The 25,858-nt window shown below is 40.5% G+C and overlaps 1 protein-coding gene and 1 pseudogene across 1 annotated transcript in view; one reads left to right on the forward strand and one right to left on the reverse strand.

Annotated features, from left to right (window-relative positions):
* The first annotated feature begins 967 nt into the window (after positions 1–967).
* Positions 968–25,858, forward strand: part of DENND5B (DENN domain containing 5B) — a 131,482-nt gene continuing 106,591 nt past the window's right edge. Inside the window, exons 1-3 of the mRNA XM_004700004.2 lie at positions 968–1,028; positions 4,124–4,233; positions 20,224–20,890. Of these exons, the coding sequence (XP_004700061.1) occupies positions 4,231–4,233; positions 20,224–20,890 (670 nt within the window). The 5' untranslated portion in view covers positions 968–1,028; positions 4,124–4,230. The remainder of the gene's footprint in view (positions 1,029–4,123; positions 4,234–20,223; positions 20,891–25,858) is intronic.
* On the reverse strand, positions 8,751–9,185 carry LOC115871803 (annotated as a pseudogene).

The following is a 25,858-nucleotide window of genomic DNA, read 5'->3' on the forward strand; positions in this document are numbered from 1 at the left end:
CCCATTTTAAGACGTTTTGGTTACTTCCAGTTTGGGGTAATTCCAGATCCTGCTATGATTAACTAAACTCATCTACCATTTTGCTTTCCCACTGACAGTGAATGAGAGTCTCCATTGCTCCACATCCCCTCCGGGGTTTGGTGTAAGCAAAAGCCTCATACTGCCATCACGTCCAGAAGAACTGCCCATGTGGGTTTCTCAGATTGTAACTCTTTACAGGAATAGAAAACCTCATCTTTCTCTCCAGGAGCACCAAGTGTGGAAACTGCTGACCTTGGGGTTAGTGGCCCAACCCATAAACCACTATGTCACCAGGTCTCTCTAGCATTCGATAGTGTCTTTTCTCTTTTTTCTATTTGAATAAGTGTGTGAGGAACCCTGGTGGTGCTATGGGTTAAGCGTTGGGCTGCTAACCAGAAAGTCACTAGTTCAAACCCACTGGGTGCTTCTTAGGAAAAGGATGAAGCTGTTTGCTTCTGGAGAAGTTTATAGTCTTAGAAACCTTCTGTAGAGTCTCTGTGAGTGGGCATTGACTTTATGATAGTGGTCTAATAAGTGTGTAGTGGTTGGGGTATAATTTTTAAAGTTGGCAATTTAGTTTTACTACCACTGTTTATTACATCTGATTATAGAAGCATTGTGTGTGCTTTCTGATTGTTGCAAAATTTGCATTAGTAAATGATGGATGTTTCTTTTCCTGTGTAAGTAAGTTTTATGTGTTTATATAGAGTTTTACTTATTACATGAAAGTAAAATTATTTCCTCTCTCTGCTTCCTTATTACTAATAACTTATAAGCTACATTCCTTTGGTGTTAAAGCTACATTTCATTGATGTTAATGTCTCACTATTAATTGCTTTTGTGTACTTTTCTCATTTTTCCATTCTTCACAGTCATATTTGCTGTTTATTTGCTTTTATTTCTTTGTTCACAAAGCTTTTTGTTTCTGTCACATTATGTAGTTTTGTACCAATGGCTAGAAGCAGACCGTCATGGCAAGAGCCAAGATGCTGCAAATACGGCTTCAGGTAAAAATAGAATTGAGGTGTTAGAGATCATTATTTTAATTCACCTCAAGCCTGTTGTGAATGCTCCTTATTCCGTTTTGCTTGGACAAACTTACAGGTATTATTTTGCATTTCTATTCTTTGACTTGCACCATAATGTCTGTAAAGACTTCATTTGCTTCAAACCTTGAAAATAGAATTTATTAGTTTTTAAATTTAAGCTCTCTTGGCAGATATGTCCTGCTTTCTTGGGAGGAAAGGTGTCATTGTAGCTTAAATCTAGGAAGAGATTATATGGAAAATATTACTTGGAATTATACCCCTGCATGTAGTTCTACCAGGGACTGTTAGAACTTCATCATTAGTATTTTCACAAGTTTATAATAGTCTTCTTGTAGGTATTTATGAGATGAATTTTAACTTACTTAAAAGACTCAAGTGTAATCCAGATTCCTAGACCGAGTTGTTCTCCACTTAGTTTTAGCAGTGATAGGCTGTGGTGCTTCGGTCGGTCCTAGCATTCCCGTTCTCTGGGAGGGAGACCCAGGCTCGTTCCTGGCCAGTGTGCCTCAGTGCAGCCACCTCCTGTAATGTCAGAGGTGACTTGTGTGTGGCTGTAATGCTGAACAGGTTTCATGGCATTTCAGGTCGAAACGCCTAGCTGTCTATTTCTGAAAATCAGTCAATGAAAATTCTGTGGGGAGAGAAAAATAACCCAGTGGATCACAGTGATCTGATTTATGCATGGGCTAGCCTGACAGGAGCTAACAACAGTCTTAGCAATAAATTCCAAGTTAGGGATTTAGCATATAAAACATGAATTCAGAATGACAAGAATAGGTGGTGTCCCCATCTCATCGCCCCAGAAGGCTTCTCCATAATTCTCTTTCTTGGCTGGTACTAGGAAGATAATCGTGCCCAATCATTTTAAGATCTTAAACAGTAACATCATAATATTTGAATAATTGGTTCTTTCTCTAGTTTCCTTGAAGATAATATTTGCCAAGACAGCTAGCTATATTTATATATTTATGGTGGTATTACGGTGGTAGTTGGTGGTGGTGGTGGTGGTGGTGGAGATGTTTTGTTACCAGATTTATCACTTTGGTGGATTTTGCTTGTGGGTTTTTCGTCTTTTGTTGGTGATGGTGGTGGTGGTGACAGTCTTCCTCTGGAGATGGTCTTCTTTCTCTTACTTCTGGTTGATCTGCTTTGTCTCAAGAGGATGTGGTCCTCTATTTAACCAGAACAGTTACTGACAATGACACTTCACGTATATTCTGATTTATCTCCTGTCCGGTTAATAATTTTATTTTAAATCATACACAGGCAGGAATTCATTCAAAGGTAAGTTGCAAGGAACTGTGTCCTGAGTCATGTGCTGTTTCTTCTGCTCCTTTGTTTATTTACCTTTATGGATGATAAAAACAGGCATCTCAGGGATTTGAGGGTAGGCAAAAGAGAAGGTTTCTTGACAGCTGTATGCAGAAGCTTCAGAAAGTTTGTGAAAAAAATAATCCATTATCTTGTCATTCTATTTTGAACAAGTTTTTCAAGGCCACTTGTTGAGTATCAGAGGATACCCTGCTGCTGTGTAACTAGCTGTGTCAACAGCGTAGACCTCAAGAACCAGGAACACGTTTGTTTTTCCATTCCTGTGTTACTTGAAGTATACTGATGAATAGCCTTAAAGAAAAAAAAAATCCAGCGTAAATCTAAAAAAATCATAGTGTTCACGTGAAAATCTAGTGTTGGGTTATGGATATCATTTCCCTTCCTGGAATCCACAGTGTTCTTCATGTGCAGTTGCATGTTTCTCAATTGACTTTTTGGTGTTTACGTAGCCTCAGAGCATAGTGCAAAACTCAGGTAACTTTGCTGAAGGTCTCCATTGGCAGTTTCTCATGTAGCGATGAGAGCGGTTGAGTCTGTATGATAAAATGGTAGAAAGACAGAAATGAAGTCCTCAGCTAAACAAGGAATCCAAAGAGTAGCCAACAATAGTGTTCTTGTCTCAGCACATGTCTTTAAAGTGTGTGCCCATATTCAGAAAAGTTCCTGTGAGTTTTGATTGCAGTCTCCAGCAAGGTTTTAGAGTATGAAGATTTCTCTCTTCCGCTGTGATCTGTTCAGTTTTGCACTCAGAGGGGTTTTAGTATCTATCTTTTCATAATTTATCCCCCCAAATGGGAAACTGAGTCTCAGTAGATATCAAAATATGACTCATCCATCTTACTAAATTATATTGCTTTATGGTATTTTTATTTATACAGATACTCATTAATGACAGTTATCCCTTCCAAGTGTTTAGCACTTGACATTAGAAAAAATACAGATGACAGATGGTAATTACTCCAGGGTCTTCTAATTCATTCATCTCCACTTTTTGACATTAGGAATTTAAGATCCATGCATTTTAAATTATGAAACTAAGGTTTTTGGAACTAGTAGTGCTTATAGGAGTAAAATTAAGGACAAGTAGAGAATTGAGATGAGCGCTACATAATAATCTTACCATATTCTTATCCATAATAACCTGTCATCTTCCAGAATTTTGACAGGTGATGAATTTGGCTTAAACTAGCTCATTTCTTTTCAAAAGTTAGTGTGTGTTTAATGGGTTCTATTAGATCAGCCAATTCAGCAGCGCTGTTTCTAATTCTGTTAATTCTGTTACTTGCGAAAGCCTGGAGATGTGATCTCATTAATCAGACTTTTATGTAAACTTAAACAGAATTGCTTCTTTTTACCACTGGGCATCAGGTCTAATCGGGATTGTTATTATTTTATTATTGTTTCAAGGTGAATTAAATATATCTATATAGGCTTTTGGGGTTATTTTTTAAATTACTGTACTGTATATAGAAATTGAGGACAATAATTAGGTTACAGCAAGGATTATTCTAGCATGCCATGGTTTTTACTAACATTTATCTAGCTAAGATTTAAAAATTCATATGCTAAGATTTTAAATGTAAATCTTTTAAAGGCCCTTTTTCAGTTGTTCATTAATAAGTTTCTAAAACTCAGAGAGCTAGAAATTGACTCAGATGTCAACCATATTAGTTAATAAAAGTTCAAGGTAGTAAGTTAATTACTAAGTGTATTTGTTGTAGGTGAAAATTTTGACCAGAGCCCTCTGAGAAGAACATTCAAATCCAAAGTGCTGGCCCACTATCCTCAGAATATAGAATGGAATCCTTTTGATCAAGATGCTGTGAACATGGTATGTATTTTTCTTTTCTCTCCAGTCTCTTTTATTGTATTAAGATGATGATATAGACGTTATTTCAAGTCTTCATTATCAATTTTAACTTCGCCCTTTAAGAAATTCTATTCCTGCAATCTGCTATGGTAGTAATGTATTTATAGAGAGACTACATTAACCTAGTGAATTACTAATGGTGATTAAAAGTCTCTTTTAGAGATTTTCAGAAATAAGATGGGTCATAATTTCACACCATTAGGAAAGGCTCCTTCTTAAAAGCTGGGAAATTATTTTGGACCTCCGTCAACTGTGGTTACATTGATGGGAGGACCCATGTGGGCAGGAAGATCCCTCATCAGAAATGACTAGAGGTAAGGTAAGACACTGGGATAAGTGCAGTTCTTTATGAGTTAAAACTTTCTGAGTAATATTTTAAAGATAAAGCTAAAAGACCGTCCGGAAATGAGCGTTTAGTAATATGTTTAAGAAATATACTTTCACATACATGGTTACATGTACCAAGTGAGAATTCTTACTTGTAGTTCATAGCGGTTAAGTAGTTAGACCAGTCTCTGGAGGAGGACATCATTCCATTCATGCTAGAGAAAGTAGAGGGTCAGCGAAAAAGGGGAAGGCCCTCCACAAGATGGGTTGACGCAGTGGCTGCAACCATAGGCTCAGACATAGGAACAGTGGTGAGGATGGCTCAGGCCTGGGCAGAGTTTCGTCCTATTGTGCACGGGGCTGTAGAGTTGGAACCCACTCAGTGGTCCCGAATGATTAAGAAGTTTACCTGAAGTTATGTAAAAATTCACAGTATTTTTACTCTCCAGCATACATTTTTTTCCCAACTACCACATGTTGCTAGCTTGCTATGACAGCACAATTGAGTGACTTCAATGAACAGAAATATAATTTCTTACAGTTTAGGAAGCTAGAAGTTCAAGTTCAGAATGTCAGCTCTAGCGGTAAACTACTTCTGTCGGCTTTGGGTGATACGCTTGTCTTGACTTCCCCAGAGTTCTTCTCAGCATGGCTTAGAGATCTCCACATGGTCTCTGTCTTCCCCTGTTAGAGTAGACCAGCCTCTAACATCCATGGGGGTCTTTCGGAGCCATTGTACGGTTATACTATATAAAGATCATAGGAAAGTCATGAGAGATAGGAGAGAGTGAAATAAAGGAGTCAGACACATTGTATGGTAGCATGCTCATCTCCGGGACAGCCATGATCTCAGCAACCAGGTCCACGCAGAGAGCGGGAGAACGGGGAGGGAGGAGAGAGCTCTCTCTTTATTTCTGACCAGGCCTATATATATATACTTAGGGGCATGATTACAGGTAACCACACACTTGACAGGAAGGGGCTGTACAGTAGGCATATGTATCACAGGAAGGGGATGACTTAGGGGTGTACATGTAATAGGAAGAGGAGGGATTAGGGGTATACATGTGACAAGATGGGCAGACCCTAGACTCAAGATGGCAGCCTAAACTTGGTCATCCTTGAGTGGGCTCAGCCTTGTCCCTGGGCTCTCCTTCAAGGAAACAATCCACTACCTTTATCAGAAGAGTCAAAGGACCCTTTCACAGGGGTCACCCGATTCACAATAGTAGCAAAATTACTGTTAATGAAGTAACAATGAAAATAATTTTATGGTTGGTGGGGGTTGGGGGGGTGTTTCACCACAACATGAGAAACTGTATTAAAGGGTGGAGGCATTAGGAAGGTTGAGAACCACTGATTTAGATGGGTGATAACCCCCAGGGAGAATAACCTCTGACCGGCTTGCATTGACCTCCAGGTGTACAGGCATTTACCATGTGTAGCAAGCAGCGTCTTAGGTTTAACATACATTTGGGGGAGACAACTTGGGGGAAACCCTTTTGCATCCCACATCCCTTTTCCTTTCCCTCTTGTTCGCATGCGTGGTGTGTGTGTGTGTGCGCATGCGTGTGATGAATTGGGGGAATCTATCTTTTTAAGCCATTTCTGTTCACTTGCTTTCTTGCCTAATCCTTTGGTATCTCAAGAGTGGTTGAATTTAAGACACTTAGCTGGTGGCATCATTAACATAAGAAGGAAAACCCTATTCCCAAAGAGGATTGCATTCACAAGGGTTAGCATTTCTGACACATATACCCAGTTCACCAAACCATAGCATTATCGGATTCAGTTTTGTCTTGCACCAGAAGTACAGTGGGCCACATTGGGCCCTTCTTGGTACTTCTGTATCACTGCAGACCTTTCCAATCCGAAGAAAGAGCAACATGGTACATTTGATAAGGACAAACGCTTCGGGCACCTGGCACTTTGATGTTGAGTCTTTGCAGAGCGCAACACAGTTGTTTCCCTGAACTGCTACCCTAAATGAAAATAATCAGAGATCTCATTTTGCTGGAAGTTAGTACTGTGGGTACCTACCATTGTCTTTGTTGAAGACAGCACTATCGATATCATGTCAAACACAGCTATCAATTATTTTTATGAGATGTAAAGGTGCCCTGACAAGTTCCTGATTAAAATAGCCATAAACAGCAATGACAAATATAGTGTATCCACCTTCTTATGCCAGCAAATTAATGGAAAGATACTAAAGAAAAGACTGCAAACCTATCTAAATGAAGCAGTGGGAAATGGCTAAGTATGAGAATGGATTGTAACACTGTTTTCTCAAGTTAGTAAGGCATTTCAAATTGTAGATGATTTGACAAGTCAGAATCATGCCCCCTCCCCAAAGGTTCTTATTAGGTGCTACCTATTTGGATCTAAGCACCACATCTGATATTCTTGCTTGCTTTTAATCATTTAATGACATAATAGTGCGATAGCTGTAATAGGTTTTGGCTCTATCTGCAAAAATTCATCCTTAAGGCAATTATCAGCTCCTTGATCTCTCTTTGATAGTTTTTTACCCCTGGCCTCTGATGTTATTTATGTAAGCAACAAAAGTCCTCTCAGAAGAGTAAACACATGGGCTTGTGTTTTGATGCTTAAGCACCATGAAGCATTTTGTTTATTGCTGCAAACCTGAAAGGATTTGCTGGCACTCCTTGAAAATCTCTGGAAAGCATCCCATTAAACTAGAGTGCATTTGGGTCATAGATTTACTGCCCTTAATTTCCTCTTTGATTTATTAGTAAGTGCATTTGTATGAAGCTGTAATTTATTCCTGCCTAAAGGTATAAAGCTTTGTTCTTTTAGCAAATTCCCACTCAGAGCCTTTGCCTTTTATAATTTCAGAGCAAACAATAAAGTACTTTCAAGAAGGGTCAGTAATTTCACACAGAGATTAAGCACCCAAAGCAATGAACTTTGTTAAATTCTTTTTAAAAAGAGTTATTTCTGTGTGTGCAGTGCACATATAATAGAAAATAAATATAAGTAAGTGGCAGGTCTAGTTATTGTTGAATTAATTACTTTTATGCACTCTTGAATTCTGACTCAGCATTTTTTTGATGAAAATTGAAAAGAGGGTGAAGGGAGACAGTGGTCAGTGTAAGACATGAACAAAAAATTTACAAATTATCAAGGGTTCATGAGGGAGGGGTGGGGGAGGGGGAAAATGAGCTGATATCAAGGGCTCAAGTAGAAAGAAAATGTTTTGAAAATGATGATGGCAACATAGGTACAAATGTGCTTGACACATGGATATATGTATGGGTTGTGATCAGAGTTGTACGAGCCCCCAATAAAATGATTTAAACAAAGAAAGTTGAAATACCAAAACAAAGAATAGTGCAATAGTCATATACCCACCACTCAGAAGTAACATATCTCAGCCTGACGTGTCTGAGCTATACTTTTCCTTTTACATGAAACAAAGCATTGCAAATAAAGCTGAAGTTCTCTGCTTCCCCCATCTTTCAAATCTCTCTAAGTGAATCGGCACTCTGTTTTGTTTTAAACCATTTAGTTGGCATATAATGTACATATCATACAATTCAGTAGTTTAATCACGCAAGAAGAGTTATACAATCATCACCACAGTCAATTTTAGGGTATTTTCTTCATTCTTGTGCTCATCGTTCCAAGTAATAACAAAAACAAAGTAAAACAAATCAAAAACCTCAATTGAAAAGGAAGGAAAAAATATTAAAAACTTGAACAAATTTAAAATAGATCAAAAGAGAGGTCAAATGAAAAGGTGCTAAATTGTAACCTAACTGCATCTGCATTAACCCACTTTCCAAGGCATTCTGTTCTGCTCAGTAGCAGAGCTAGTCACATCCCTGATCTCTGGTCTGAAGGGACTCACCAGGGCTTACGCCACATGGCACACTGGTTTTCATGGCTGTTTATATAAGGTTCTAGTAGATCTTATCCTTAAGAATATATTGGTTCTAGGAATTTTTAGAGAGAAATCATAGTTAATAACTTTTTTTAAAAATCAATTTATTTATTTTTTATTTTTTAAAAAACACAAAGAGAAATGTGTATTTTATTATAAGTATTATAAAAGAATCTATCATTTAAAAAAATCATCACAGTTGCTAAGAAGGACTTCTGTAGCAGGCGTTTTCTAATATTGGCAGTGACAATGGGGAGGGGAAGGGATCTACCATGAGAGATCCAAAGTCACCGCTTTATTCTTCCTTTCTTCTCCTCTTTTCCTTTCTTTTCTCTTGTAAATTCTTCAGTTCAGCCATTACATTTAAAGTCTTTTTTACCCACATAATCACGATGACCATGGCATTGAACAACAGTGGTGTTGAAAATACTACAGAAATGAACATCCCTCTTGAATCAAAATACTGGTATTTTGAAAACAACCTCCAGTTCATTGCAGCCGCTTCATTAATATATTCAGCACAGTAGACCAAAATTACTTTGAGATGAGAAACAAGTGAGCAGCAGGCAGAAGATGTGGAAGGCGACAAGTCCTATTAGCCATGGTTCGGTCCAATCTGTCTGCAGGATCACGGAGGGAATGCTGACAGGAAAGCGCTGACGGAGAACGTGGACGGCATCTTCCCGGAGAAGGCCCGCCCCTTCTTAATCAATTTATTGGGGCTCTTAAAATTCATCACAATACATAGATCAATTGTGTAGCGCACATCTATACATTTGTTGCCCTCATCATTCCCAAAATTTGCTTGCCTCTTGGGTTCCCGGAATCAGCTCATAGTTAATAGTTTTTAAGCAAGTTATGAAATCTTGTTTAAATCTATCCTAAATGAAATTTGTGATATATGATATTCTGGCTAATTAAAAGAGCAGGTAGAGATAGCTAGCTACTATCTAGTTGACTTTGTTTCATGATCTTTTGTGCCAAAAACAAAACCAAAACCACACTGCCTTCTTGTAGATTCTGATTCACAGTGACCCTGTAGGACAGAGTAGAACTGTCCCGCAAGGTTCCAGAGTCTGCAGTCTGTAGGGAAGAGGCTGTCTTATCTCTGTCCTGTGGAACTGCTGATGGATTCAAACCGCCAGCTTTCAGGTTAGCGGCCAAGCATTTTAACCACTGACACCAGAGCCTCTAGATCAGTGGTTCTCAAACCTTCCTAATGCCACGACCCTTTCATACAGTTCCTTATGTTGTGGTGACCCCCCAACCATAAAATTATTTTCGTTGCTACTTCATAACTGTAATTTTGCTACTGTTATGAATTGAGTGACTCCTGTGAAGGGTTGTTCAACCCCCAAAGGGGTCACGACCCACAGGTTGAGAACCACTACTCTAGATGCCATGCACGATAGAAGGAAATATTACCCAGTCTTGTATCATCCTCATGGTCACCTGCATGATGAGTCCATTGTTTCAGCTGTTGTTTTTATTTTTTAAATCATTTTATTGGGGGCCCATACAGCTCTTAACACAATCCATCCATCCATCCATCCATTGTGTTAAGCACATTTGTACATATGTTGACATCATTGTTTTCAAAACATTTTCTTTCTACTTGAGCCCTTGGTATCAGCTCATTTCCCCCCCTCCCTTCCTCCCTTCTGCCCTCCCTCCCTCATGAGCCCTTGATAATTTATAATTTTTTTTCCATGTCTTACACCCAACTACTGTATCCCTTTACCCATTTTTCTGTTGTCCATCTCCCTGGGAGGGGGTTATATGTAGATCATTGTGATCAGTTCCCCTTGCTCCCCCCCACCTTCCCTTTACGCTCCTGGTATCTATACTCTCATTATTGGTCCTGAGGGATTTATCTATCCTGGATTCCCTGTGTTTCAAGCTCTTATCTGTACCAGTGTACATGCTCTGATCTAGCCGGATTTGTAAGGTAGAATTGGGATCATGATAGTGGGGGGAGGACTAGAGGAAAGTTGTATGTTTTGTTGGTGCTATGCTGCACCCTGACTAGCTTGTCTCTTCCTGGTGACCCTTCTGTGAGGGATGTCCAATTGTCTACAGATGGGCTTTGGGTCTCCACTCCACTCCCACCTCATTCACAATGATATGATTTTTTGTTCTGGGTCTCTGATGCTTGATACCTGATCCTGTTGACACCTCATGATCACACAGGCTGGTGTGCTTCTTCAGTGTGGCCTTTGTTGCAATCTCAAGTAGATGACTGCTTGTTTATCTTCAAACCTTTAAGACCCCAGACACGATATCTTTTGATAGCCGGGCACCATCAGTTTCCTTCACCACATTTGCTTATGCACCAATTTTGTCTTCAGCGATCGTGTTGGGAAGGTTAGCATCACAGAATGCCAGGTTACTAGAACAAAGTGTTCCTGTGTTGAGGGAGTACTTGAGTAGAGGCCCAATGTCCGTCTGCTACCTTAATACTGAACATAAATATCTATGTACATAGATCTATTTCCCTATCATTATATATAAAATATATTTACATATGTACACGCCTGTATTTAGACTTCTATAAATGCCTTTTGCCTCCTGGTTCTTTCTTCTATTTCCTTTTACTTTCCTCTTGTCCCACTATCATGTTCAGCCTTCATTTGGGTTTCAGTAATTCCTCTTGGTTACATTGCCCTTGATCAAGCCCCACCAGGCATCCTACGCCCTCTTCGCCATCAATTTTAGATCACTTGTTATTGCCTTGTCCCTGGGTTTGTTAACACCCACTTCCTTTCCCCCTTCCTCTCCCATGTTCCCACCCCCCCCGCACCCCAAACCAAAGGTCTCGTTGTTTTCTCCTCCGATTGTTTAGCACACCTATCTTATCTAGATAGACCTGCAGAAACAATAATAAGCACAAAAACAAGACAGAGCAAAGCAAAACCACAGTAGAAAATCAACAAGAGAAAACAACAACAACAAAAAAATCCAACAACAAAGAAATAAAAGCCTATAAACAGTTTGTTGCTCTTTAGGAGTGTTTGCGTTCTAGTCTGATGGGGTGCCACGCCCTTGCCCTAAAGTCTATATTTGGTATTCTGTTTTGGCTGGTATACCAGTTCATTGTATCCAGCATCTCCCTTATCCTTGCTGGCCCTCTACTTCATCACACAGGATGTCTTCCTCCAAAAGTGAGCTCTCAGAGTGTGACAAAGCAAGCAATGTGGACAGTGTTCTGCTGTTGTTTCTAAGGCTGCTGTGGCTACTTTCAGAAGTAGATCTTTCTAGTTTGCCCTAGTCTGAAAGCTCTACTGAAACTTGTCCACTATGAGTGGCCCTGCTGGTATTTGAAGTACTGATGACATAGCTTTTCAGCATGTAGGCCACACAGTATGACTAATTGACAGATGAGTGATGGGTTGAAAGAGTAACAACTATTTTAATGCTCTTTATAATCCATAAAGCACTAAATTTACAATTTGCAATTTTTAAAAAGTTCACTATTTCACCTTAAAATCATAGGAATGGAGCTCCGATCCAGGCCCATTGCTAAGGAATCCCACCTGTTTCTTAACATTGCAGCTATAATATTTCACAGTATCTCATAATCAGTATGCCCAAAATAGAGTTTGCAATATTCCTACCAGCCATGGTCAGGGAATGGTATTCAATTGCCTAACTCAATTGCCTAATTTGGTTGCCAACTCTGACTGCACTCATCTTTTTACCCTCTCCCACATCCAGTCATTTACCTACTTCTTTCTGTTTCTGAGTGCCCATTTCATTCTAAATCTCTTCTCTGGATTTCTTCACAATACAGCTTCTGCTATGTATTGATGTCCTCTGGAAGACTCTTCCATTTCTTTTGAGTTTTCACTAATTGATGGCTTCTGATATAATTTCAAATATGATTGCCTGAGAGAAGCCATTTCTCACTACCTCCTTTCACTCTCTCCCAAGATTCAACCAGCTCTCCTTAGGTTCTGTTTAGCACCGTCTATTTACCATATATACTCCAGTATAAGCCAAGTTTTTCAGCACATTTTTATGTCGTTTTTGTAGTAAAATTAGGTACCTTGCCAGATATTCGGGTTGACTTATACTCGAGTATATACAGTAGGTAGCTAGTTGCCAATTCTGTACCTTCCACTATAATGTAAGCACCATGAAGATAGGGGCATTCGCTCTTATGCAGTGTCAATCCCCAGCTTTGTACTCAGGTTATTGAGTAAATGAAGCTGTATTTCCTTCCTGGTCCAACATAGTCTATTCAGGCGCCATCTCCACTCAGAAAACCATCTCTTAGTAGGAATAGGTCGGTGCTCTCTCATCACTATTCCTGTAGCATCATGAATAGCTCCACAGCCCCGTTAGTCATATTATTTTATAACTGTTGGCCTACACATCTTTCTCTGTCCCCCCCCCCAAATAAGATCTTTTATTTGTCACCATTGAAAGTCTGACTCTTAAGTAGATTCTTGAACTGGTGGCTCATAACCATAAGCTTGTTCCACTTTAGTATCTGTCTCATCTCCAGTAGCTTTTCCAGAACTACCACCTTCACCATAAAGGTCCTGGATTTTCCCAATTCAAACATGGGCTTCTTCATCATTTTTACTTTTCTGAAAAATATATCATGGAGATAAGTAGATTGGCCTTTTCTATGTCTTTCCCAGTGCTATGTGGAATCAATTTATTGACCTCTTCTTTGATGTCATTTGTCTGCACTTTTCAGGTTACGATTTCCATCATTTTCTTTCGGACTTGGTGAACCTGTTGGTGCTGGGCATAAGAGGTCTTCTGAATATGATTGTTGTGTTTGCTAGTTAAACCAACACAGAACAGACAAAGCGGTTAGCCATCGGTAGTCTTGACATCAACATGAGCTTCAGTCATGGTCTGCCGTTTTTGGACCATGGAACACATTTTGTCCTGCATATAAGATCCATGCCAGGGAAGCTGGTCGTGCAGTTTTTGCCCTGAACATTCTCAGTAATCGGCTTGAATTTTCTACATGCTACTTCATTGTTCTGCAGACCAGCAAGGGCCCACCTCCAAAACTTGACCCTTGGGGCCATCAGATGGAATTTTGGTCCCTTGAGTCTTAGTGACCAGTGTTTTTCCAATATTTCATATATTGACATAGCCCGTGCTTTCACATCAAACCAATCTTTCTTAGAAAATGGGTCAACCATTTTCTTCTTGGCTCCTGTTTTACCACCTTTTATAAGGCGCTTGTTCTTGCCGACCTCCATGGTGCCACACAGAGAGTCAAAAGGCCATTCCTTTCTTTCCTTCTAGACCAGTGGTTCTCAACGTGTGGGTCGCGACACCTTTGGGGGTCGAATGACTCTTTCACAGGCGTCGCCGGATTCATAACAGTAGCAAAGTGACAGTGATGAAGTAGCAACGAAAATAACGTTATGGTTGTGGGGTCACCACCACATGAGGAGCTGTATGAAAGGGCTGCAGCGTCAGTAAGGTGGAGAACCACTGCTCCAGATCATGAACGCTCCAAAGGAAGGCATTTGTGTCCTGCTTGCCTTTTTTATTGCCAGTATCTAATGCAGTATTTGGCAACAAATAAATGATTCTTAAACTGACCAAAGTTTGAAATTTTTATGAATACTTTATCTGTGACATGAGGAAGAGGTCATGAGAGTCTGAGAATTACAGAAAACACAATGTGGGGTTATGAATAATCTAAACTTACTGTGAAAGAGTCCAGAGAGAAGGTGAGGCTATTTCATCACTCACACCAGGAGAGGGAGCTTCTTTTGGCTAAAGTGATTGTCGTTGGTGGCAATCTGACCACCAATCTGACCACCACTCACGGTTTGGATTGTTCAAAGTCCAATTCTGGGGCGGGGGGACGGCAGAGAGCAGATAGGTTAGTGAGCAGCAGTGTTGGACAGTAGCAACTGAAGGTTGGCCGCCAGCGCTTCACTTCCACCCCAGGTTCTTTTAGTACCTGACAATGTCTACAATTTCCTCCTCGGTTTGTTTTTTTTTTAATGAATTTTAAATTGTGGATTTGGTGGGGAGTTTACATTTCAAATCTTAGATAGATTTTTTTTATTTGTAGGAAGAGAATCTAAGGGAAAAATCTCACATCTGTTATTTGTAACATAGAAACTCATTCTTCACGTGGAGCAAAATTTTTGGCAAGCTTTTCCTGTAAATGTTTGAATGTGTTCTCAAGACAGTTATAAACCCTCAAGGGGGTATGTGGCAGCTGTTCAAAAAACAGTTTGAGTTGTAATTTTGTGGTTTATGATCTCAGAAAAGCATATCAATTAAATCAAATCTCTGTGTTGACTTTGGAAGTTGTTATAACTTTGTATTACCTGATTGATGTAAAAAGAGGTTGACTTAGGACATGGTCCTGCACCTCAGCTATTGTTTTTCTTTGCTTGTTTGTTCATTTGTTTATTCATTAATTAAAAAAATACTCGGGTGCCATGTATTATGTTAAAAGAAATTTGAACTTAGCCTGGAGCAAAATGATTCATATCATCTGCCTTAGAACCGTTATTAATGGCAGTAAATGTGCCAGGTGAGTTTTATTCATAACCTCAGCAAAGATCTCATTGAGTTGCGCTTATGATGAAACCAGCCTTAATTTGAAGACAGAATTTTGTAAAGATCCTGTCATGGCCTTTCTCTACACAGTCTCTCCCAAGGCTAGGGGTTAACACTTGTGCCCCTCGAAAATTCAAGTATTCATGGTTTTTGGGTTAGTCTTTATCTTAATCTACCCAAATAGACATATCAAAAATAAATAAACTCCAAAACTCAACTTCCATCCAGTAGCTTCTGACTCATGGTGACCATATAGGGCAGGGTAAACTGCCCCTGAGAGTTTCTGAGACTGCAACTCTTTACGGGAGTAGAAAGCCTCATCTTTTCCCTGCCAAAAAAAAAAAGTAATCCTACCTTAATTATTTCAGTTTCATATTAAATGATGTGAAATTAAAATTTTAAAATTCACTGGCATTCTAATACTGATCTCCATGGATTTTGCTTTTATCCTGATTAATCACCATTTATTATGATCCCAAATGGTACTTAATTTCATGCGTGGTATTATTGAATGTTTAATGTTATTTAAATGTACTAATCCTTGAGTAGAGTGCAATCTAGAAAGGAAACAAAATTAGAGTATTAATAACACGTGGCTATATGTAATATAAATGAAGTGGTGCAAAGCTTTAATTGCGTTCAATACCATGAGGACTATTGCGAGGAAAAATTACATTTTTAATGGTGATTTAAAAGGTGAGAAGAACACTTTGCAGAGAAGCGTTAAGGAAGACCTCTCTGTGGTAGCATGTACATAAAGATCTAAATGAAATAAAGGGAGTGTTTTGGTTATCTGTTGCTGGGTGACAAACCACCCCAATGCTGAGTGACATAACGTGGGGCGTGGCAGTTGTTTGCCATAAAATGCAGTGGTAAAGAGTTGAGGGACTGTGAGCAGGACAGTGTCACAGCTACTCCCCTCTGCTCTTGAAGCGTCACAGCTGCCAGAGACCATCATAAACGAGTGGGCATGACTGTTCCAGTTGAACTTTATTTACAAAAAAACCTGCGGCAGACCCTTGATTTAGAAGAATAAATTTATGTGTTCTGCTTACAAATCTAAAATTGGGTAAGTTCTGAAGGGACTGCCCTTTCTCTGCAGTTGGTGGTGACAGCAGGGGTGCTCCAAAGGTTGAGCCCTAGAACCATCAAGTTTGCTCGCTCACTGCCTGGCTCCAGGCTAGGAACATAGTGGGAGCGCCTTTTGTCTCGCTCCCATGTCTGGAGCGTGGCAGCTTCTGTTCAGCCAGGTTTCTTACATGTCAGCTAAGGGCTCCTGGGGTTTGGGGCAGAGAGAGAAGAGGGCCGTAGCTATATTGTCTTTGCCAGGACAGCCTCCGAAGTCACTCAGTGTTACAGTTCACTTCCGTTGCATTCTATTTGATTGGCCAGGGAGGAGCTGAAGAGCCCTGGTGGCATCGCGGCCACCTGTCGGGCTCTTAACCACAGAGCCATACTTGGAACTCCCCAGCCACCCCGAGGGGGACAAGATGAGCGTTCCACCCCGTACCGAGTTGCATCTTGAGACTCACAGAGGCCGTTAGGCTCGCCCTAGAGGCTCGCGATGAGCTGGACTTGACGACATGGCAGTGAGTTTGGGTTTTTTGGAGAGATCAGCCCACTTGCCACTGTTTTTTAATTGCTGGTTTTGTAACTAAAGTTTTATTGGAACACAGCCTACACCTATTTATTTTATGTGCTATCAGTGCTTACTAGAGCAACACATTTGAATAGTTGTGACAAGGACTGTTTAATCCAACCACAGATCCTAAAAGATTTACTGTTGATACTTTACAGAAAAAGTTTGCCAGCCCTTGGTGTAGCACTTAATGGCTGGCCTGGGTCAGGACTCCAGTTCTTGAAGGGGAATGCGGTGGCAAGGAACTAAAGATGTTGTTGAGGCTATTTTTGGAAAATATAATCTGCCACAAAGAGTGAGCCATATGGATACACAGAGGAAGGTGGTTTCGGGCAAGAGGGTATGGTGGGTTTTGACAGGGTCATAAACGTGCTTTCTTTGACCCCTCCAGGAAAGCCACACAGCCATTGTTGCTGCAGCCGAAGAGGTGAACTCAAGAGTAGAAGGAAGTAAAGGGCAGAGGTTGCTGGAGCCAGGCTCGCAGGCTCTAGTAAGGACGGTCGGTTTTAGTGACATGAGAGGAAAGTTGAGATTACCATGATTTAACTCCATTGTTGAAAGGATTACACTGGTTCTTGTATAGGTATAGGTTTTGAGGGACCAGGACAAAAGACTAGTTCGAGGGATAGTATAGTCATCCAGGTGAGAGTTGAAGATGACTTAGATTTGGGGGATAAGAACAAAGATGATGCTGTTGAGTTGACTGGGACTCCTATGGCCCTGCCCACTGCAGAATGAAATGCTGCCCAGTCTTGCACCATCCTCACAAGCCAAGCGTTGCAGCCGCTGTGCCGAGCCACCTCATTGGTGGGTGTCCTCTTTTTCACTGATCCTCGACAAGTGTGCTGCATCCTTTTCCAAGGACCGGTCTCTTCTCATAACATGTACAAATTCTTACCATCCTCATTTTTAAGGAACATCCTGGCTGTACTTCTTGCAGGACAAATAAATTTGTTCATTCTTCTAGTAATCCTTGTTATATTCAGTATTTGCCACTAATACTATACTCCAAAGACATCAAGTGTTTTTAATAGTTTTTGTCCAGCTTTTGCGTGCTAGTCAGATGATCAAAAATACCATGGTTTGGGTTGGGCACCCTTAGTCTTCAGAGCAACATCTTTGCATTTTCACACTTAAAAAGTTTTTTGGCAGCAGATTTGCCCAAAGCAAAAGTTGACTTTTTGACTGCTGCTTCCAAGTAAAATAAATTCCTTGGCAGTTACCATCTTTTCTCATGTCACATGATAGTCTTTTGTGGTCCCCTTGTGGAGATTTGTGTTGTCTTTATGTTGAGTTGTAACCTGTACTGAAGGTTGTAGTCTTTGATCTGCATCCATTAAGGCTGTTAAGTCCCCCTCACTTTCAACAAGGTTGTATCGTCTGCATATCACCAGTTGTTAATGAGTCTTCCTTCAATCCTGGTGCGAGTTCTTCTTCCTGTAGCCAATTTTTCAGATTATTTATGAATCATAACATACTATGGATAATGCTGTAAGAAGAGGAATTTTGTAACATTTAATTATGCTCGTATGAAACATGTACACAGACAGTTAATCAAACAGAACAAAGCGGTGTGCTTCATGGTTTAGAATCAGGAAAGGTGAGCATCAAGCGTGTATCATTTCACCATGCTTATTCAGTCTGTGTGTTGAGTCAGTCATCCATGAAACTGGACTATATACTTACATATGAAGGAGGATGACTCATCAACAGTCCGAGACGCGCATATGACACAGCCTTGAAGCACTTGGTGATGAAAATCAGAGACTGCCGCCTTCAGTAGGAATCACACCTCAGCATGAAGAAAACAAATATTCACAATTGGGCCCAATAAGCAGCATAGTGATACATGGAGAAACAATTGAAGAGTGAGGGTAGATGTCATTTGATTCTGAGTGTATTTTTAATAGTAACAAAAATATATAGGATTAAATCGTATCTTTTCATTTTTCTCACTCTGCCAAGACCCCTTCTTTCTGATCTTGGAGTCCTGTTGGGAAACCACTGCCTTCCTGCAATAAAAACAGATCTAATCCCATGCCCTTCCTGCTTGAAACCCTTCAGAGTCCTCGCTGGAATGAATCCCACCAACCCCCTCCTCCCCCTGTATTGTGCCTCGTGTACACTCTCAGACCTTTGGATTCTATCTGTATCCCTTTGTAACTGATGTACTCTTCCTGTGTTTTCGTATAGCAGCCTACATCTCCCTTGTCACTTTCCATATATTAGAGTTGATGATTTTTTCAATGGTCTCTCTTCAGTATAAGACAGGAGTTCTGAAGGGACGGACCCCATGTGTGTCTTTCTCACCCTCATGCTACTGCAGGGCCTAGCTCAGAATAACAACATGTCCAAACCTGTTCATCCCAGGCACATAATATCTGCGACAGTTTGAATGGAGGACATTTAATTTCCAAGATGAATTCTATTTTCATGGTAATGTGAGGATGTGGGAGGTTTGAGATTATTTTAAATTTTGTACCAGATTGGATATGAAATCTGGGGAAAAAATTTTTTTAAGGTAATAATGCATAGTAAAATTATTTCTATGCCAAAAGCATTTGCTATACAAAAATGGGAAGAAACATTTTTAAATGATTCTTGTTTGGATTAACTGAATTACAAACACCATTTACCATAGTATATTTTTAATTTCTTGTATATCAAGTGTTTTAAAGATTGGTTCTAATTTCCTGTGCATTCTAAGTGTCTTAGATAAAATACCTCTAGCTCCTCAGATACTTTGGTTCCCACATTTGACACAGTTCTGGATTGCTCACAAGACTGAGAGCCTAATCTTCCTGAGACTAGCCTAAAATGTCTTATTTTTATCCTGCTGCTGCAGCTGTCAGGAGGCTAAGTGCAAGGTTGGCAGTTCAAAGCTGCTTCACAACAGAAAGATGGAGACTGACTACTCCTGTAAAGATTTATAGCCCCAGAAACACTAAGTAGGATGGAATTGACTGGACAGTAGTGAGTTGGTTTCAGTCAATCAAAAGCTTAACATTTTCAAAGCCTGTTTTCTGCAGTGAAGGATTATAATGTTCAAAGTATCAAGAAAAATACCAATTTTCATTATTTCTTGTTTAACTTTTCCCCATTTATCAAAGGAGCCTTCACTTCTCTATTACTTTGCAACATTATTCCAAAATAGTTATGAAAGTATTGAACTACATGTAAATGGCCTGTGAACATTTTGCATTCAAATCACTGATGTTCAAGAAACCAAGGCCCAGAGAAAGTTCCATGACTTGCTGAAGAGGTCCCAAGCTCATTTAAGTGTATTGGGACTACATATAAGATACTCGTGTTCTTAGTAGAGCCCCTCACCAGGCAGTACAGATGTTCCCCATTGATATGTGTGTATAGTCCCTTAGTATATTACAGGTGTAAGACTACTGCTAATATTGGTACATTTGGATACATTTCCTGAGCTCTCCTTTGTCACAGCACGAGAGGAAACATTTTCTGATTTGAAGTTATTTGCCTACTGGATTCTGATGCATCTCCCCCTCTTCTCCCACAGTTGTGCATGCCTAAAGGACTGTCTTTCAGAACACAAACTGACAATAAAGATCCTCAGTTCCACTCATTCATCATCACCCGGGAAGATGGTTCTCGTACCTATGGCTTTGTTCTCACCTTTTACGAAGAGGTTACAAGCAAGCAGATCTGCACGGCCATGCAGACACTGTACCAGATGCACAACGCCGAGCACTGCAGCAGTGTGTGTGCCTCATCCTCCTGCAGCATGGACTCGCTGGCAAGCAGCATCGACGAGGGAGATACCACGTCCCTCCTGAAACTCCAGAGATACAACTCATATGACATCAGCAGAGACACCCTGTATGTGTCCAAGAGTATATGCTTGATCACACCTCTGCCTTTCATGCAGGCCTGCAAGAAATTCCTCGCCCAGCTTCATGCAGCGGTAACCTCGCCGCAGCCCCCGCCCCTGCCGCTGGAGAGCTACATCCATAACATCCTGTATGAGGTGCCCCTTCCACCTCCAGGGAGATCACTGAAGTTTTATGGTGTTTATGAGCCTGTCATCTGCCAGAGGCCCGGGCCCAGTGAACTCCCCCTTTCCGATTACCCTCTGCGGGAGGCCCTGGAGCTGCTGGGCCTGGAGAACCTGGTGCAGGTGTTTACCTGTGTTCTTTTAGAGATGCAGATCCTGCTCTACTCACAAGGTAGGTCTCCTCAAGTGGGACCCTTTCTGAACACACGGATTTGCTCCCAACCTCCCTTTTCCTGAGCTGTGTTATTAGAACCAAATCATCGTCAAAGTTCTTTTCTGCTTGAAGTTAAAAGAGCAGGTAGGAGTGGCGATCAGGGCTGAGAGACTGCCTCTCTCAGGTGGCAGTGGTGGTAGAGAAAACAAGAAAGAATGCAAAAGCATGATTGGGGTGGTCTTTCCTTTTTTATTGGGGATGGCTCCTTCTGAGTCTGTAGTCATCATAAAGAAAACACTCTACGAGGGAATCCTGGGACTGCAGCAGTGTGTGGACTTGCCATGCGGTACAGATTCGTAAAGCTTCACGCTTCGGGAAGGGGTAAGGAGGTGGTTGGCACGGTCTCTCCCTGAGTAGTCAGCTCTGGGGCTCTGCCTGGGCCAACGGTGCGAGAGTGTGCGGGGCGTGAAGCTGGCGGGACTCACCCAGGTGTGACGCATCTACCTAGAGGTTGGTTTGTCTCCCTAGCCTTTTGTTTTCTTGTGTTCTCAAAAGAAAGTTATCTTAGTGATATTTTAAATTCATCATCTCCCAGCATATACTTTAGAAACTGACAAAATGAATTTGTGTTGTGCCAGTTCATTTGCAGTAACAAAGGTCTCAGGACTAGAGTACTAGTTCTAAACCTGAATAGGAATTCACGGAGAAGATAGAAATGCTTTGTCCTAGTGGATAGCGAAGTAAAAGGAAATGTTTAAATGCTCACGGTGCATGGATGACGGATTCTGTGACATGTGTTTTCTGAATACTTGGGCTAGCAGTTCCCCAACTTGTATGTGGGCTGACAGAGCTCTTGTGCAGTCTCCCGACTGCTGCTGTCAAGCTTATTAGACACCTCCCCTTTTTTTTTCTATTTTAAATGATAAGTCAGCCTGAGCCAAGGTAGCTATATTTGTACTTCCCCGTCTTGTGTGTATGTTGACACTATTTGTGTGTTGACAGCCCTTCAGGAGGTTGTATTTTCTTCAGTTTATCCTACATGTTTTATTTTGTTAAGAATGTGTTCCAATTTTTTTTGTCAGAAAATTAATTCCTAATGACTTCCCTAAATCCTTTCTTTTCCTCTTGCTCCTACTTTCTTAGTGTCCATCATTACCTACAGATCATCCTTTGGTATCTGAAAGATTTGACTTGAAGGGATTCTTTTTTCTATTTCTTTCTGCCTTTTCTGGAGGAGGAGAAGACAGAAGAGTTCCTAGAAGGAGCAAGAGCCTGAAGCGAAAGGCTCTCCGTGTTGTAGACACTCATCTTACGAAGGGAGGCAGATGAGGCTCTGTGCTCCCCTGACGACTACACAGGGGGAGTTCTCCCTGTCCTGATGGGGTCGCGATGAGTCACAGTTGCGTCAGTGGCGATGAGCGAGGAGGGAGTGTATCTACAAAGGATCAATGTATCACTACTTTCATTTCATTTAGTATCAGTTAGTTTCCTAATGTTCTTCTTAGAGAAACATTCGTGCTGGTTTTGAAGTCGTTACTGTCCTGCATTGAGATCTCTACCGTTACTTGCTAACAGTAAACACGGCAAACTTACATAACCTTCCAAAGCATCCATTTTCCTGTCTCTGTGAGGACATCCAGGGCTGGGTGGTATGATTTTGAAGTGCTCAGCTGCTGACCAAAAGCTTGGCTGTTCAAACCCACCCAGTAATTCCACAAAAGAAAGAGCTGGCTGTCTACATCCATGAACTGTATGTAGCCTAGACTCTGGAGTGGTTCTGCCCTGCTCCGTGGAACCACTGTGAGTCAGTAGACTAAGCAGCACCTGAAAACAACAGCATGGCTAACGTGAGCTTAATTGTGGCCCCCCGAACTATTTGTTCTAAATCCAACCTCCATTCTTGTGGTTATAATCTCATTTGGGAGTGAGTTGTCTTTGTTAGAAGACAAAATTCATCTGTAATACACCTTGAGTCAATCTCTTTTCAAATGTAAAAGAGATTAAACACAAACTAGCGAGCTGAGCCGAGAGATGAGAGGTACTAAGCCACTGGAAGACCTAATGATCACTCATATTATTATGATTGCCTCTATAGCAAATTAAACATATATTAATTTGTGAGTGCCCCACATTAATACTATGTGCCATACCTTTTTTTAAGGAAGAAAATTTCCTTTATCACACCTCCTTTTAAAAAATGACTATAGTAAAAAAGGAATGTCCTTAGGGTTCCAGTTCATGTGTACTGGTTTATTTCAAACCAAACTTGTGTAAACGTGCTTCTGCCAATCAGGTCTCTCAGTAAGACTCTTGTCTTTGTCGCTTTACTCTCCCTGCATGAGTTGCTACTGACTCATAGTGACTGGAAAGAATAGCAGAACTGCCCCTGTGGGTTTCCGACACTAACTCTTCACAGAAGTAGAAAAACCCCTTTCCTCCTGCAGTCTCATTGAGCTGTCATTAACCATTAGCAAACTGATGACTTTGAGGAGATGCGGCGGGCCGCTTAAATTTAAGGCAGGATGTCAACTCAGAAGGTAATAGCGACTACTATTTTGGGGAAATCTTAGAGCAATTTATTAAGAAGGAGTTTTAAGAAAATGAATAATTGCATTGATGAGGAAAAGGCCAGGGAAGTCAAACGAAGGAATTTTTTTTTTTCTCTCTTCATCATGACTTGCTCATTCTTCAAGGGTAGCAAAGGCTGTTCTATGAGCATTTCCTTGGAAAATTTTACCCCATCCATCATGTAACCCCAATCTTTTCCTCTTCTGATCTCTCTCTGTGCCCTAAACTCTAAGAACATTGAAAAAGAATATGATGTGACTCCTTCCAGGATGTCAAAACTGCCATTTTGACATGGTATAAATCAGAGTACAGAATTCCCTGGGGGAAAAGTTAGAGATGGAAACGCTACCTTCAGAAATACATACAACTAGATAGAGAATATGTCATGAAACAATAGCACCACTTTTTTATATTTCTGTTTACTAGAGGTTTCTTTTATTCTGTAACAATACTTTTTTTCCTTACCTTCATATGTAAGGGAGTGTGAAAAAGTTCATCAAATGCCCCTGATACCAGAAGAACTAGATGGTACCCAAGTACCACTACCACTAACTCTGAAAAGGATCACATTAAAAGATTTTGGATAGGATGGGGAGAAAATATGGAGCAAAACTCAAAATCATTTTTTAAATGACCAGGCTTACTGGTTAGACTCAGACTGGTAGAACCCTCAAGACAATGGCTCTTTTTCACTCTGCAAGTCTGGAAATGAACTCACCCCACATCTCCGTTTTCTTCCCAACAATAGATAGGTCTTTAAGGGGGTCAATACCACTGTGTAGGTTTGTCCACCTTAAAATTCAACCATTAAATTTTTTTTTCTTTTTAAATCCATCCATTTGAGATCAAAAGGCAAGCAAGGACCAAGTTCAGAAAGATGAAGAGGGAAGGAGAAATGGAAATGCAAAGCACAGGAGGAAGTGGAATAAGTGATGTTACGGTTGGGGGGTTGCCGAATGAGGTGAAACAAAATGATTTGTTGAGTGGAAAATGGATCTGCTCTATAAATCTTCACCCAATTCAGAGTAAAAAGTTAAAGAAAAAGTCTGGAAACTTTTCACTTTTAGTTCCGTTTCCCGTGAACTTTTGAAGTCCTTGAGATGTCTCGCACCCTGTATGTACAAGGCCTCGTCTTTCTGCTGTGTGATGGTCTCTCCCACCCACTTGTTTCATAGTCTGTGGATTGAAAAAATTTAGCTGATTCATATCTACCTTCTTATTCAGCTTCAAATGAGGAAGAGTCCTTATTATGGACATGTTTTTATACTGAGATGAATATTTTTTTAGACTTCTGCTAAGAACAAAAGTGAATGCTGAGGTTATAAAGCTAGATTTTTAAAATTATTATTACAGATAGTAAGTATGTAAGTGTCATGCACTGAATCACTCAGAAATTTTACAGGAATCCTCAACAGTGAGTTAGTACTATTCTCGATGTTTTATCAAGAGAGAAATTAAGGCTCAAGGAGCCTAAGATATCTGCCTAGGCCCACCCTGTTATTAAATAATATCTCTCAGGAGCACTCCACTGCTTATTTACTGTATTTGACACTACACTTAATTTTTCTTTAATGTCTCAAGTATTCTAAAGCTTTTAGCTCACCCTGCAGATCCATAAGAAGGTATCATGCTAAATATGTGAAAGCACATTTTGGCATTGACACTGTATCTTCCCCTAGATAAAGACATTTCATTTCACTGAATGAGGTAAATGACTCACCGTGTTGATTCACACTCTGGTGGCTTCCTTAGTTCTGACTGTGTTAAGGGGGTTTCATTAGTATCGGATACTTCATTTCTTAGTCACTGACAAAGCTGTGCCATAACATTTGAAAACATTTCAAAGTGCCGAACAGTTATCATGGAAACTTTAATTGAATCACAGTCGATGAGTTTCATTGTTGAAGATGCCCTTCTAGAATGATTTGAAGTTAAGTGGATTCATTCTGCTGTACCGAGCCCGTGTTCATCACATTCATTTTGCGGTGGTAGTCAGAAAACTTAGGTGGAGAACGCACCCAGGCAGTGAAGGCCCTTTTGTAGGACTCCAAACATAAAGGAGCCTTGGTAGCATAGTGGTTATGAGTTGAGCTGCTTCAGCACAAGGTTAGCCGTTCAAAAACACCAGTCTGACCTAGGGAGATTGGGGGTTTTCTACTCTCACAAAGAGTTACAGACCTGGAATTTGAGAAGGGCAGTTCTACCCTGTCCTTAGGATCGCTATGAGTCAGCATCAGCTCGATGGCAGTGAGTTTGATTTGGGGAATTTATTTTAATCAGAAAGAGGAAATTTCCTCTGAGGCCTAACAACAGGATTAAGAAGATTAAAATATCGTAATTTTAATGGGATGCTTTCGTTGGTATGTGCTGTTCTGACGCATAGCAACCCTGTATGCAACAGAACAAAACATTGCCTGG

This window comes from Echinops telfairi, unplaced genomic scaffold (genome assembly GCF_000313985.2).
Source record: "Echinops telfairi isolate 266 unplaced genomic scaffold, ASM31398v2 ScPeMD7_7406;HRSCAF=8444, whole genome shotgun sequence".
Taxonomy (NCBI): Eukaryota; Metazoa; Chordata; class Mammalia; order Afrosoricida; family Tenrecidae; genus Echinops; species Echinops telfairi.